This window comes from Daphnia pulicaria, chromosome 3, assembly GCF_021234035.1.
Source record: "Daphnia pulicaria isolate SC F1-1A chromosome 3, SC_F0-13Bv2, whole genome shotgun sequence".
In the NCBI taxonomy this organism is placed as follows: Eukaryota; Metazoa; Arthropoda; class Branchiopoda; order Diplostraca; family Daphniidae; genus Daphnia; species Daphnia pulicaria.
In genome coordinates this window covers 11,219,872-11,233,824 of record NC_060915.1, presented here as the reverse complement: position 1 = coordinate 11,233,824, position 13,953 = coordinate 11,219,872, and the positions used below count along the sequence as shown (strand labels likewise).

Below are 13,953 nucleotides of genomic sequence, written 5' to 3'. Positions count from 1 at the left end.
GTGGAGATAAGAACTTCTTGACATAAGTCACACAGAATAATAGAGTAGAGGGAGTTGATGCTAAACAGTCAAGAGAGGAAGTTACCCTCTTGACTGATAGATGGCGTAGTTTGCTATTCTTACAGCTACTTCACATGCTGCGCCAAAACCAACTGTCACTCTGTCAGTGGAGTAGGAACTGTTCCACCACGTATCCCTCATTCCTGACCACGTCCACTTTGCAGAGCTTCAATCCTAACCCGTGGTCGGCCTATCACGTAAAGAGCACCAACACCTTTTGTTCAAGAAACGAATGATGCGAAAAAAAGAGAGTGAATTACATCGAAATAACAATCATATATTAAATTGTAAAATACCTTTATAAATCAATTGACATCGATTCAACATCAATTGGAATTTTACCTACAGCTTGGGCTCCATCACAGTGAAAAAACACTTTAGCTTTTCAACACATAGCATCTAATGATGAAAAATTTATGTATAGAACATTAGACTCTACAATGATTATGTAATTTCTCACCTATTTCTGCTATGGAATAATTTACCATGTCAGGAAGCATTGCAACTAATACCCTTGTAAGTATCGACTCTAGCCACAAGTTGGTCACTGGAAGTTGGTCACTGGAAGTTGGTCACTGGAAGTTGATCCATGCTACATTTACTCCTGTAGAACAAATTCAGTTTAAAGATTAAACTTTTCTGCATCTGGGCGATTAAGAATTACCAGTTGTAAACATGTATAGTTTGGCACAGGTGGGTTGGCACTGTTTCGATATACTGAAGAACATGCTGAAGTTCCTGAAATGACTTAATTTAGTAAGAGACCAATTATTAAACTGTTTACAAAAGTTGCTGAATGTTTAATCGTTTTTTTTTTTATGGAAGCAACTGTTGGTATGTGTCTGTGGACTAGGACTAGGACATAACAAAAAGCTGAATGAATACAGTGAAACTTGGGAATACCGAAACATGAAATATTAACTTAAATAAAATTCGGAAGTAAACGCCAATTTTTGTTGGGCATGGAAAACATTTTGAATTACTTTTCCTTTGATAATACACGAATCTTCGAATGCATTCTAAATCTATTGTTTGTTTACATTTACTTTTCTATCACAAAAACTACCCCTGGGTATACCACGCAATTCCATTTTCAGGTTTCGGCGGTGACTGAAAAATCTGGGACCGTGGGTTGAAAATCGCGTGGCAGGGAGTATAGGCTTCACTGAATTTCCGATTTTATATCGATCGGTAAATCGAGACGGGAGCCAATAGCAAGGCCAGATTTCGGTCACGTGGGGGTTGTTTTTCTCTCTAAGCTCCGCCTTTTCCCATTTCCTTCCAGGGAGACTTTTGAGCTCTACGGGAACCCTGTTAAGGCCCTCGGCAGGCTAAAGCCTTAGCCTCAGGGATGAATCAACCTTAAGCTACTAGTAGTAGACGAAATGACGAATGACATCACATGATCTCTCTAAGTGTCATGGTTAGTGTGAACGGTTAGTTGCTGTCTTTCACGTTTCGATGCATTTTAAAGTGAACTATTTAGCATTTCAAAATGTTTGTTAAGTAGCATAATGTGGTAAAGCAGATTAAGTGTGTATTGTGCTTAGTTGATTTAACAATTTTTATTTTTTATAACCTCGACACTTATCAATTCTTTTGATGTCTGATTTTTTGAAACAGTGAAATCCATGTCCAGGAGGAAAAAATCTAGGAAAATAGCATGATCCAGGTTGTTCTTCAATTGCAAACAAAGAGAATCAAGATTGAAACAAATCTAAAATATTGAACTGAAATTCTCTTCATATTTGTGGTGTAAGTTTTTCTGTAAGTTGTGCTGTAAAGTTTATACTAATTCCTTTTACTTCTTCTTTTGATTCTGATCAGAATTTTGGAAAATATTTTGTCCAGAGAATGGCGCCTTAAAAGAAAGAACTTTGGTTGTGATAATGTGGCAGTATAATTTGCGTGAGTGTTAGGTTTTTTTATGTTTTTGTTTATTATGATTGTTTCTTATTTTAGTATAAGTCTCGATTTAGCTAGAGCATGGATCTTTTTAATTTTGCTGATTAAAACTTTAAATATCTCTTGTTTACAAGGCTAGACGATGGCTTAGATCGTTTTTCATCAGTCAGAAAAAAAACAATAGTTTCTCTGTTTCAGTTTCTTTTATTTTACGCAATTCTATCGACATATAAGACTATCGGCAGTTATTACGTGAGATAATTGTGATAAATGACCGTAAGCTACAAAGCTCACTTGGTAGTCTCATGTAATTTGCTTGTCTACTTTCGGATTTAAAAAGAGTCAGTACTTAATTTAGTACTTATTAGATGCCCAAAAGAACTAACAGTCAAATATCGGATATTCGGGCAAAATCGTGATTTTTCCTGAACTATAGGATATGGCATAAGAAAACAATAAGTGCATATTTGTGATTTGCTGATTTGATTCAATATTTTTGAAGTGCTCTCCATTGTTTTTTGTTGATTTGTTTCTCAACGCATCGTTATTAATAAAATCTTACTTCAATCTCTTTTCAGGTGAATCCGTCGCCGCCTTTCCATAGACTGACCCATCGGATGGTGAAACTTACGAGAGGATGCTGTAATTCAAGACTGATCAATTGTTTAGTTTTTAGATAAATTACAAGTTCATATCTGGGCTCCCTTCTTTTCTGCGGCCCCGTTTCCCTAACTAACCACTAACCAACGCCCGCCGGTGGTCACTCATCCGCTGTGAAACCAGGAGGAGGGGAGGGCTCTGGTCGAACGGGGACTTGGAAGGCGCATGATCCGACGAAAACTTTTAGAGGGTCATGAGTCTAACCCGGAAGCCTAGTATGACTAATCGCTCCCCAGTAAAACTTGCCTCGCACTCTTCTCTCCTCTTCCATTTCCAGGTAATCTCCCTGGATCTACGCCGACACTACATGTGCGAGTTTTAGCAAGCAATCCGCCACCCAATTTGACAAAAAGTGATAGTTTGTTTTCACGGAAATTGCGTCAGACGGTTAAAAAATTTATAGTTCAACAATCTCACGTAGAAATTAGCATCTAGTCTACTGGTGCAAATTGCGATTCTTTAAGCTTGATTAATTTATGTGATGTGTTAAAAGCTATTGTGAGTAGCCAATAAATTGAACTAATTCGCTTTTTCAGAATAATTTGAAGAAAGATCACAAGAAAATTTAAAAACAATAAAGTGATCTAAAACCAAAATATTCAGAAGAGTGGATTAGTTCAATTTTTTAGCTACCCACAATCGCTTTTAACACATCACCTAAATTAATCAAGCTTAAAGAATCGCAATTTGCACCAGTAGACTAGATGCTAATTTCTACATGAGATTTTTGAACTAGAAATTTTGTAACCGTCTGACGCAATTTCCGTGAAAACAAACTATCACTTTTTGTCAAATTGGGTGGCAGATTACTTTCTAAAAAGCCTCGCACAAAAAAAATGGTCTTGAACCGAACGCTTTGTTTAATGAATTGTTTATTTAGAATGTGATGAAAATTAGTCTACACAATTTTTTCAATGATAAATTGTTTATTAAAATATAATTATGCATATACAACATTTGTGTGAATGTTGGGTGTGTGGAGAGGTTTTAGGAATCGATGTGAGTGAATATATGGGATTTGATGTTGGTGCTAATAGGGTTTTAGGAATATATGTGGAAGTGGAAGTAGGGGAGGTGTAGGTTGACAGGAAGGTATAGGTTAACAACAGATTTTATCACCAAGTACTGCATATTCATTACAAATATACCTCACTTCTTTTAGTAAATCATAACCAAATACCCCACCCCAACTTCCTCCTCATTCCCCCATCCCGGACATGTTTATTATTTCTTTGACATAAACCTCCCCGTAATACTTTTTTTTGTTCCTTCTCAATATATAAAGATAAACTGCGAAGGCACAAATAGCAATTGAACACAATATTGGATGTCACTTCTGTAGCACAAAACCAGCACCTTGGATGCACAAAGGAACAGCAACTTGATGCAGATATCTTTCACCACCATAGGCTGCAACAACACACCACATTGGACAGCAACACCACTGCTCCATAAACATGAACCTATAACCAAAGTAAAAATAATCTTCAGCATCATTGGAAATCTTGTACAAAACTAAAAATAATATGCTACATTATATCACTTCAAATATTCAACCCAAATATTATATGGCAACATTATCTTATACCTATCGTGGAAACTTAAATTTATAAATTTACATGAAACTAGATGACTAATTTAAGATTTAAATACAAATTCATTTAAACTTTAAAGGATACTCAACAATGGAACAAATAAACAAAACTTCTTTTGGAATCTGCCTTTCTTGCATACAACAAACTCCCCTTTAAAAAATCCATAATACAACCCTGAAGAAAATAGCTGTTGACTATATGAAATCCCAAAATTTTATAACTAACCAATGGATGCAAAGTTTGATCACATTTTAATTGTAAAATCTAAACTGGATAAGATTGTCACCTTCAAATAGTGTATGTGTTCACGATGTTCACAGCAAAGGTAAATGTGACTTCCATGAAGCCTGCACGATTGGAAGGAAGCCCTAGATTGGATGGCTCAAGTTCCTTTTATTAAGAGGCACCTGCAATCAAACATTACAAATGTTATGATCCACATATATTTCAATCAGTTTGATTGTTAATTTTACCATTGCACAAGCAGAATGTTACTCAGCTTCTCGATGTGGTGGACAGCATGGTTTCCAAGTCTTTCAGCATCGAAATTCGTCTACAAATAAAAAATGAAATTAAACACTTTCAGGCCACTTTCACTGAACATGCAATAGAATTTAATCGAATCAATTATACCAAGAATAATAGAAAGCTCACGAACCGCCGACCCAAACCAACTAAAACCCATCACAAATTCTAAGAAATGCCTAACAAGTAGCACTCCAGTTATCAGTTAATTAAGATAACATCAAAACCCCAAACAAATAAAAATGGCGACTCTTTCTCTCAGAACCTCCTGATTCAACTAACAAAGAACCAAGATTCCAAGAAGGTAGGGGCTAAAGGGCTAGCCTACGCCCAACAACTGAAGACAAACCTGGCCACAAGATGTCATCTTCAGTGTCTCAGCCAACAACATGGAACATGATGCCAACAACAATAACAATTTTTAAAAAATTATTACGACTAAATCCATCAAGGGAACTTCACACTTTGATGGGTGGACCAATTTACCAAATTCGTCAATCACTTCAATCAGGCTCTGAGAAGAGCGACTGATTTGGAAGTGGAAGACACGGAACAAACTGCAATTTACTTTGATTTCATTCGCTCAACGCCAGCTTCCAGAGGTGAGCAGCTTCTGCGTTGCTACTCTTGTCCACCATCTTCGCTCAATTTTAGATTACAAGTAGTTCGTATCCTGCGTGTCAGGGCACACGAAATAGCGTTAACGGGATGAATTCTTCCTGCACTGTTTTTAGGCATAACAAAATTGACGTTGACGAAGAATTCTTCGATGATTTTTTTCAGTTTTGCAAACAAACAAGAAAAGTGTATAGGAAAAGTAACTGAAACACTGAAACTAATGTTTTTTACCGCTGAAAACAATCTAAGCCATCGTATAACCATCTAGCGTTGTAAAGAACAAATGTTTAAAATTTAAAACAGTAAAATGAAAAGGATCCCTGCTCTAGCTAATCGAGACTTACTAAAATTACTAAAATTAGAAACGAAAATAACAAGCAGAAAAAAAAAAAAAATAAATAAACTTGACTCACGCAAGATTGTTGAAGATTGCAACAACAGTTTTTTCTTTTGAGGCGTCATTCCCTAGAATATTTTCCATATATATCTGATCATCACCTAAAGGAGAAATAACAGGAATTAGTATAAACTTTACAATAAACGTACACCCGCGTACACCACAAATATGAAGAGAATTTTAGTTGGATATTTTGCCTTTGTGTCAGACGTCAGTCTAAATTTACTTCATATAAAACTGGTAATAGATGAACAGTCTGGATTATTAAATATTTTTCCCACATGGACTGTTTAACTGTTACAAGAAATCAGACATTAATAGCTATTTTTCATGTGGGAATAGAAGTGGAGGAAATTTTAAAAATACAAAATATTAAATCAACTAAGAAGAATTTTGTAAATGTAGGATACAGTTGACGATAGATACAATATGATTTATGTTTTTATTTTCTCCAGGTTCAGTTAACATTGACTTTAACTGAGGGAACTTTCAATTTGCTGGCAATACCAGCATCAGCATGGCTCACTTAATTCACTAGGCATACAACTGTTAGCAGGAGAACAGTTAAGATCTTTCAATTCATATTTCACATGGATTAGCCCTACTTAGAAATAATACTTTGATCTACAATATTTGTAGAAAGATGCATTCTTCTTTTCTTCAGGTTCAATTTAAATACTCACTTTAACTGAGCCAACTTTGAATATGCATGACTTTCATGGAATCTACAAGACAACGACCGATGAAAATTGTCAAAGCTTATCTGCTTTACAACATTATGCTACTTAACAAACACTTTGAAATACTTAATAGATCACTTTATAGGTTAAGTACTGCATCGAAACGTAAGACACAACAGTAACCATGAAGGGACTGCCAGCTGTACTTCATGCACTAACAAGGGCGTCCCTAAACTGCGAAAGCGAAACGCGAAACGCGAAACGCCTAAAATGCGGAAAAGCTGTGCGAAACGGACCAAAATTTTGGGACCGTTTCGCGGGACCAAATGCCGGAGGGCATACTAAAGAGCGAAACATCTTGCGAAACAAATAGTTTTCCTTTTCCCCCACAGAGGTCCAAATTGACGGAGATTGCCGCCATTTTTCATTGTCTCACGCTATGATGAGGCATTAAAGGAGGAAGGAGGTAGGGGGCAATCAAATTCGATTTCTTCGGCCACTACCCCTGTTATGTTTTAATGCGCATTTTACGATTAAACTAATGAATGACATAGAGCAGCACGGTATGGTGATATTTGTAAATAATAATATATTAGATAATGGCACAGGGATTACTATACATTACATTAAATTATTTAAATCAACTAGTAGGCTATGTGCACAAAGAAAAATCGGTCATTACAGCATGAGTGCCTTAAATCAAGCTAAAAATCAAAGCTCATCCCACGATTCCATGTTCCAAATGAAGCTAAAATTTAATCAGCTAAAACTTTCCTTAAAATTAAGAATGTTAATCTGATTAATACATGAAAACGAGAAGTTCCATTAATTTTTTATACCAAAAAATTTAATAAAAACACCTATTGCATTCAAGGTAAAATTCCGTATTCATGGTCAACACACAAATAGACCGGCCATAATAAGGTGCGCGAAACTCGTAGTCGCTTCGAAAAATTGAAACTCTAACAATTTGTTTGTTGATGGCGTCCATTGTTGTTACTAAACTGCAGTGGCACCTGGTGATGGATTTCGAAACTTTTCCGCTCAGTACAAAAGTTAAATGTGTAATAAAAAAAAGCGTCGGTTTGAAAATGTGTAGCCTTTAGCCTAATTAAAAAGCGTCGGATTAAAAATATTGCTGACGAATTAGCAACCAGAAATGCTTTTTAAACGTAAGTTCATTAGAGTTCTTCGCCAAAAAAACTTGCTCAGTCAAAATGTAGGCATGTAGCCTGATCGAGCCTGATGGATTCGTTTTCCAAATATATGGAATAATGTTCAAATCCCAGGTTGTACTACAACGATGGTTGTACACGATTACCTTGACAACACAACACCTCAACACGAAAATTGAACTATGATATAAGAAAAAAATAAAAATCTTGCAGACGATTCAATTTACACCACAAATTCAAGGGTCAAACGCTGCTGGTCAAACGTAAAATCTGCCTTCGACAACGCACTGTTAAGATAGCGGGGTATTGCATTAATACTAACTAATAAAATTTTACAACAAAATTTTTAAATAATTTTAACAATTTCATGGGTTAAGTTTTCAGTTAAAATACAAAACATAGTACTTTTTAACAAGCGATCCACGATTCAAGTAGACCGAAATCATGGAGGGGCTTTCCAGATCTAAATCCGGAAAAGGCCTTAAAAATATAAAAAAAATATAGGCATGTTTGTCTTCGCACGCCGGATTTACCTGCGTTTGCAGAATTACAAAATTCCCACCCGATTAGGAGTTATTTAGCTCTAAAGTTTGGGTTTTTTGAATTTTGTCAGAAAGTGGTGGGGCTTTGACATCCATTTTCGGAAAAGCGGGGGAGCTAGGGAAAAAACTAATTTTTTCAAAAGGTTTGTTACATACTCAACCACCAAAATCCAAAAGGAATTTCCTTTCCGGATTTTATTGGTTGAGATATGACTGATCTAGTGAAAGGATAATTTAGCTGGTTTCCCTCCCTGGCTTGCAGCCATTTTTTCGTACGGTCCGCTGCGCTCCTGGCGGAAGCCAGCAGAAGGTCTTATATATCGGCCTTCACATTAGACCCATTGCATTTATACAGGCCTTCATATATAGTGAACCCAGATTTCTTATTGGCAGATGTATAAGACCTTCTGCTGGCTTCCGCCAGGAGCGCAGCGGACCGTACGAAAAAATGGCTGCAAGCCAGGGAGGGAAACCAGCTAAATTATCCTTTCACTAGATCAGTCATATCTCAACCAATAAAATCCGGAAAGGAAATTCCTTTTGGATTTTGGTGGTTGAGTATGTAACAAACCTTTTGAAAAAATTAGTTTTTTCCCTAGCTCCCCCGCTTTTCCGAAAATGGATGTCAAAGCCCCACCACTTTCTGACAAAATTCAAAAAACCCAAACTTTAGAGCTAAATAACTCCTAATCGGGTGGGAATTTTGTAATTCTGCAAACGCAGGTAAATCCGGCGTGCAAAGACAAACATGCCTATATTTTTTTTATATTTTTAAGGCCTTTTCCGGATTTAGATCTGGAAAGCCCCTCCATGATTTCGGTCTACTTGAATCGTGGATCGCTTGTTAAGCAACAAAAAGGTGACGACACCAGTAGTTCCTAGTTCCTCAAGAACGCTGTCTTAGCAAGTCACGAGGGTCCTAGGTATACTGAAAGATAAGACGGACAGCCAGAGATCAGTTGCAGTGCCATAAGCTTCTTTTAATTTCTTTTATCTCAAAGTAAAAGTAACACACGTAGATAAAACTCTTTTTTATTGGCAACCTACAATCGTTTCGACACTTCGATTGACACAATACACAGGACATTGTAACCATCAAATGCGTTTTCAGTTTCTTTTTGAAATCTTCACGGTAAGATACTTAAAAAAAAAGAAAAAAAAAACAGGTTTCTATACGCGACACGATAGCAATTATTGTTATTTTTCAGATGGCAGCAGACTAGCGAGGATGAATTTTTTCAATTATAGTTGAACAAAAATGAATTATGGCACGCATATTTAACATTTATCAGTGGATTAATCAGTTGCGCTGATCAAACCATGATTTATCACACTGACAAATTTTTCCGTCGATTATTGCTAGTAATTTTCTTCGTTCATTGTCTTATCAGAAACGTCATCGTTGGATAGCGTGGGGAACGAGGAAGACGACTAATCTCTGCAAGAAAATAAGCTAGTTGGATGTGCAAACCGATTCCATTTCACCCAAGCCATCACCAAGCTTACGGTTCTCGTAATAAAAGAATGTAATCAGCGAATCATTTCCATGTACTTTTGCTTGTGCTTGGTGAGCATTTCGGTTACGGTCACCAGTTTCTTGATTGTAAGCTGCCGAAAAAAAAGAAAGAATTAAAATTATAGCGGCGTTACGATGAGTTAACTGTGTAAAATATAGCCTACCTTTGATTTGGCCATCAACTGCAAATCTTTTAAATGCGTAACACAAATGTGGTGCAATGTACCCAAGTCTCTAGCTGGATCTCCTCGAATACCAGCGTCATCCGATTCAGGTTTTTCGTCAACACTCTAGATATATACAAGTTGTTTAAATCACTAATAAGGCTATGTTTGAATAAGGAGTCCAACCGAGAGGAGGTCCAAGTAGTACACCATTCGTTCCTTGTTCTTGAGTATGAAAGGGTTGACCACTTCCATGTAAGGCTCCTTGCCACCGAATTCGACAAGATTGGCTAGATTCTGAAGACATTTGGCCACCATAATGAGCGAGCGAGACGCATTGTGCGAGGGGGTCTCAGCGATGAGGTTAAAATTGCGAGGGTTTAGAATGGCCGGGCACAGAAGACGAAGGAAAATGAAACCGCTGACAACCCGAGTGCGAACCAGTCGCTCTTGAGGCCATCGCGACCTCACCTTTTTCTGCAAACATTTGCAGATGTATCGAATTGTCCTAAATTGACAAAAAAAAAACTTGTTGCAGTATCGGCCAAACAATTTGCGATGAATTTGATGACGAACTTAGGACAGGCTTCAGCGGACATCAAGATGGACTCCGTAATTTCATCCAAAATCAGCAGAAGAAACTCGGCATTTGCACATGCATCACCTCCAGGATCCATTTTGGAGGGATTCAACTAGATAGTTAAAAGTCATATTAACATCTCCACTAGAAATTGGATTCTAGGCATTTCGGATTACTTCACAGGATTGTTTAGCTTCCATCAATTTATGAATTGTTTCACTAACGGCAGCTATCAAGAACGGGGTGCAAATTGATTTCATGTAATGATCCATCAATGTTGTTGTCAAGGAGGCAGCTCTAAACAAAGTTGATGTTTCTTCTTCCTTGTCAATTTCGGCATCATTGAGAGTCTGAAGTAAGTCAGCTTCCTTACGCTCATGCCTGTAAGCCAAAAGATTATAATTCAATACATACTTGTAAATGAAATGATTAAAATTCAAACCTGAAAACTCGCAGCAAAGACGTTGCCAGTGGAACGCGGTCCAAATGGCATAAATCAGCCAATGCACGCACAGCCTCCAATTGAGGATCAAGCAATAATTCTAAAAAATGACCAATGTTTTCAATTCGTCTTGATTTTAAGGTAGACCAACGAACCTTTAAGAGGGGAATATTCTTCTTCCGGCATAATCAGATCATGCAAATATCTGGTGCGCAACCGTATGGTTCCCCATTCACCTACCGGTGTCATCCCAGAGAGATTGTACCTGGGACATTAAAAATTTATGTTGTAATAAAGTAAAAGAAACAAACTGAGCCTGATGTACCATTCTTCTACTTCGTCGCCGTTACTTAGGTTGGAGAACTCGACCGTTAGTTCTGCTACTTCAGAATCTTTCGAACGTTTTCCCTTGTTGCAGATGGTTAGAGTTAACGTCAGTACATCCGGCGGAATGTCATCGAGCAAGAATTCTTGGTCCCAAACTGGATCAGGTCCGTTGAAGAACCTTGTGCGAGCCACTTTTACCTAATTTTATAGAAAGAAATAGTTAACTTTGAAAAACAATTGCGGATATTTAAAAAAAAAAGCTTTTCACACCTGATTGAGTGCAATGACGCAATATGGATTTGGGACCAGTCGCTGGGGCAAGCGATGGGCTTCCAAGACTGTCAAATGAAGACAACGAAGTTCTCGAAGACGATTAATTTTAGGGCTTCGCGCAACCTGTGGGGCGCAGAGCGGCTTGAGCGCGGCGATCCATTCAGTTGCTGACTCGGCATTGGGTGCTGCAAGGTAAGTCACCGTTGCTAGACAAGGCAGAGCTCGCTCCACTAGCTGCATGCAAAAGCTCCGGTCAAACAAGGAATCATGAACCTAAATTTTTAAAAAGCCATATTTAAAAACTTATGTAAAATATCCAATAAATATTGAAAGGTACTTGATATAGGTAGGAACAAGAAAGATCAATGAGTCCGCGAGGTTTGGTGCGCTTTGGATTGTCAAAAAAGTAAAGGCGATCTTCGCCGTTGTCGCTCTGAAGCACAAAATATAGGCTTTTCCACTTTTTATTCTTTTCGCTCTTCTTATAAAGGTATCCCTGCATACGGGCGTTCATAGATTTTTTAACGCCCGTTTGCTCCCGACATTCACGAAGTGTGGCGTAAATCTTTTCGGCGCATGATGAAACATCTCGCATTGGTTCGAGGCGTAAACCTGTGCTGGAGGCACCACCATCCGTTACCGATCGAGAACTGGGAACGAGCATACCCAACGTGTGACCTATTTATTGGAAGATATTTGAAATGGTAAGTTGCACATCAGATTGCATATAAAGATATATTACCTTCAACAATTTGCTCAGTCTTATAACGACTGATGACAGCGTCGAGGCAGTTAAATGTTCTTCCTCCCATTAAATAACGAACACCCTTTTTTTCAATTCGGAAGCGCTGGATTTGGTTGTTTATGTGGAAGAAAAGGGAGTAATCACCAGGGGAATTGTCACTGGGTCGTACTAGAAAACTGCCAGGGCCAGCTGCAAATAAGAAATGTTATTAACGAATTCCATTTACGAGATTACGAGCACAAAATCCAAGTACCTTTAACGAGCATATCAACAGCCTCCTCCTTGGTGATGTTGTCATGAAACCAGCTAAACACCTGATTGGGGTCAATGGTTTCGTCGATATTTTCAACCAGATCTTGAAACACCAGGCCCTGCTCACCGGTACGATGTGCCGTCACCCACAGCCAGCCTTCGCCCATGTCGTTGTGAACGAAAAATATGTCACCCTTATGAAATCTTAAGAGAAAATTGTTCATATAAATCAGTGAGCTTAGAAGAAGTTCAAGAAAATCCAATGGAGCATATGCTTACGTTAATTCATCGGTATCTGGCATTCTTGTGTAAGGAAGAATGGCCACAACCTTTTTTTTATCATTGACAGGTTCGGGAGGAGCCACAGGATGAACCAGTCGTTCTTTCTTCAGCAGATCAGCACAGCTTGTATAGTAACCGACTAGTTCTGACAGAGAATCGAACTGCCGTCCACCAATGTAGAAGTCACCGCACACTGCCGACACTCTAAAGTGATTGACGCCCGTTCTACCCAAGTATGAAAGCACGTATGACCCGGGTTTTCGGTCCGATTCTCGAACTAAGTAGGCTCCCAATTTACCAAAGTCGCGTAGTCGACTTTCTGAGCCAAATCTGTCCAATCTCCCATGATACCATCTATAAAAAGAAAAGACAAAAAAAACAAAACATGTGATTAAGTTTTACAAAACGAAGAAAATTTCCTTCATAAATGGTTTGTTGACAATACTGAAGAGTCGATAAATGAAAGGTATGATGCTGAGTAAAAATTTACACCAATTTTGTCTAGGTGAAACGATCTATAGCAAATTTTTAAATCTTGCATTTTCTCAATGTTATTCAATCTTAATTTTATGTTTTATGGCTTTCTAACAGAAGACGTGACAGCTAATCACAGTTGAAAAGTTCAACCTAATCAGATCTTGGTGGTAAATATAATGAATTTGTTATGACCAAACCAAACAATAACTGTAACCTACTCTGTTTCTGGTGGGGCAACGAGAGCAACATAACCGTCGATGTCGTCCGTTTCCGCTTGTGATGAAGCGAAAGGATCGAATTCTTCGACACCCAAATCGACGTTATCATCACTACCCGTGCTAGGAGATGCGTGTAATTTTTCCTTCTCCCTTTCGAACTTTGGTTCCTTTTCCTTCGTGGATGACGAGCGGCTTACACCGAACGCTCCTCTTATGAAGTCCGCCATCACGAAAACTAATTTCTCCCACTACTGACATTTAGGGCCATGTTGTCACGTCGTTCTAATCCCGGCCATCTCTAATCAACGGACAAACTAGCTTTGCTAGCTCTCTCATCGTATTCTTATATTATCTTTTAACAGTATTAATGTATTTCTGTATTATTGAAAATAAATGGAGTGGTAGACTAATTCTAATCGTATCAAATATAGCATTCATCACTCAAAATTTTTTGTCAAAAATGAGTTCGATTTCTCACATTTCGTTGCCTAGCCAACTAAACATGCGTGTTTATCCGGTT

The 13,953-nt window shown here is 37.9% G+C and overlaps 1 protein-coding gene and 3 long non-coding RNA genes across 15 annotated transcripts in view; 1 reads left to right on the top strand and 3 right to left on the bottom strand.

The window, feature by feature from the left end:
• Nucleotides 1-130: 130 nt before the first annotated feature.
• On the bottom strand, nucleotides 131-1,132 carry LOC124328782. Of its 2 annotated transcripts, XR_006916434.1 has the most exons (5): nucleotides 983-1,132; nucleotides 725-915; nucleotides 521-664; nucleotides 357-459; nucleotides 131-274 (listed from the first exon to the last, which is right to left on the bottom strand). It is a non-coding gene; the product is annotated as an uncharacterized LOC124328782 (long non-coding RNA). The 2 variants fall into 2 exon arrangements; XR_006916433.1 differs by having other exon boundaries at nucleotides 725-1,132.
• Nucleotides 1,133-1,463: 331 nt separating this feature from the next.
• On the top strand, nucleotides 1,464-2,713 carry LOC124328796. Of its 2 annotated transcripts, none has more exons than XR_006916479.1 (4): nucleotides 1,464-1,593; nucleotides 1,684-1,815; nucleotides 1,888-1,968; nucleotides 2,544-2,713. It is a non-coding gene; the product is annotated as an uncharacterized LOC124328796 (long non-coding RNA). The 2 variants fall into 2 exon arrangements; XR_006916480.1 differs by having other exon boundaries at nucleotides 1,472-1,579.
• Nucleotides 2,714-3,713: 1,000 nt separating this feature from the next.
• LOC124328788 overlaps nucleotides 3,714-13,953 on the bottom strand; it is a 46,657-nt gene continuing 36,417 nt past the window's right edge. The window contains exons 1-8 of one of the 10 annotated variants that reach the window (XR_006916464.1): nucleotides 6,444-6,820; nucleotides 6,287-6,361; nucleotides 5,920-6,054; nucleotides 5,777-5,861; nucleotides 5,314-5,706; nucleotides 4,694-4,773; nucleotides 4,507-4,627; nucleotides 3,714-4,088 (exon numbers count right to left, since the gene is read on the bottom strand). This is a non-coding gene — a long non-coding RNA (uncharacterized LOC124328788). Of the gene's footprint in view, nucleotides 4,089-4,506; nucleotides 4,628-4,693; nucleotides 4,774-4,853; nucleotides 5,025-5,231; nucleotides 5,251-5,313; nucleotides 5,707-5,776; nucleotides 5,862-5,919; nucleotides 6,250-6,286; nucleotides 6,362-6,443; nucleotides 6,821-13,953 lie in introns of those variants that run through there. The other 9 variants (XR_006916467.1, XR_006916465.1, XR_006916466.1 and 6 more) reach the window with 9 other exon arrangements.
• LOC124328708 (ras GTPase-activating protein 1-like) lies at nucleotides 9,174-13,704 on the bottom strand. Its single transcript, XM_046787522.1, has 14 exons — nucleotides 13,434-13,704; nucleotides 12,736-13,092; nucleotides 12,458-12,660; nucleotides 12,202-12,393; nucleotides 11,797-12,137; nucleotides 11,457-11,732; nucleotides 11,185-11,384; nucleotides 11,015-11,124; nucleotides 10,860-10,959; nucleotides 10,594-10,798; nucleotides 10,414-10,529; nucleotides 10,024-10,345; nucleotides 9,838-9,963; nucleotides 9,174-9,765 (listed from the first exon to the last, which is right to left on the bottom strand). Exons 1-14 carry the CDS (start codon nucleotides 13,658-13,660, stop codon nucleotides 9,688-9,690), a joined length of 2,853 nt encoding a protein of 950 aa, XP_046643478.1. The 5' UTR covers nucleotides 13,661-13,704; the 3' UTR covers nucleotides 9,174-9,687.

What these genes read in the sequence shown, in the direction of transcription:
- LOC124328708 (XM_046787522.1), bottom strand. Translation starts at nt 13,660, where the DNA reads ATGGCGGACTTCATAAGAGGAGCGTTCGGTGTAAGCCGCTCGTCATCC. An exon ending in GACTGAGCAAATTGTTGAAG is followed by an intron (nt 12,138 to 12,201) that starts GTAATATATCTT and finishes TCCAATAAATAG; the next exon opens with GTCACACGTTGGGTATGCTC. An exon ending in AAGCTAAACAATCCTGTGAA is followed by an intron (nt 10,530 to 10,593) that starts GTAATCCGAAAT and finishes TTAACTATCTAG; the next exon opens with TTGAATCCCTCCAAAATGGA.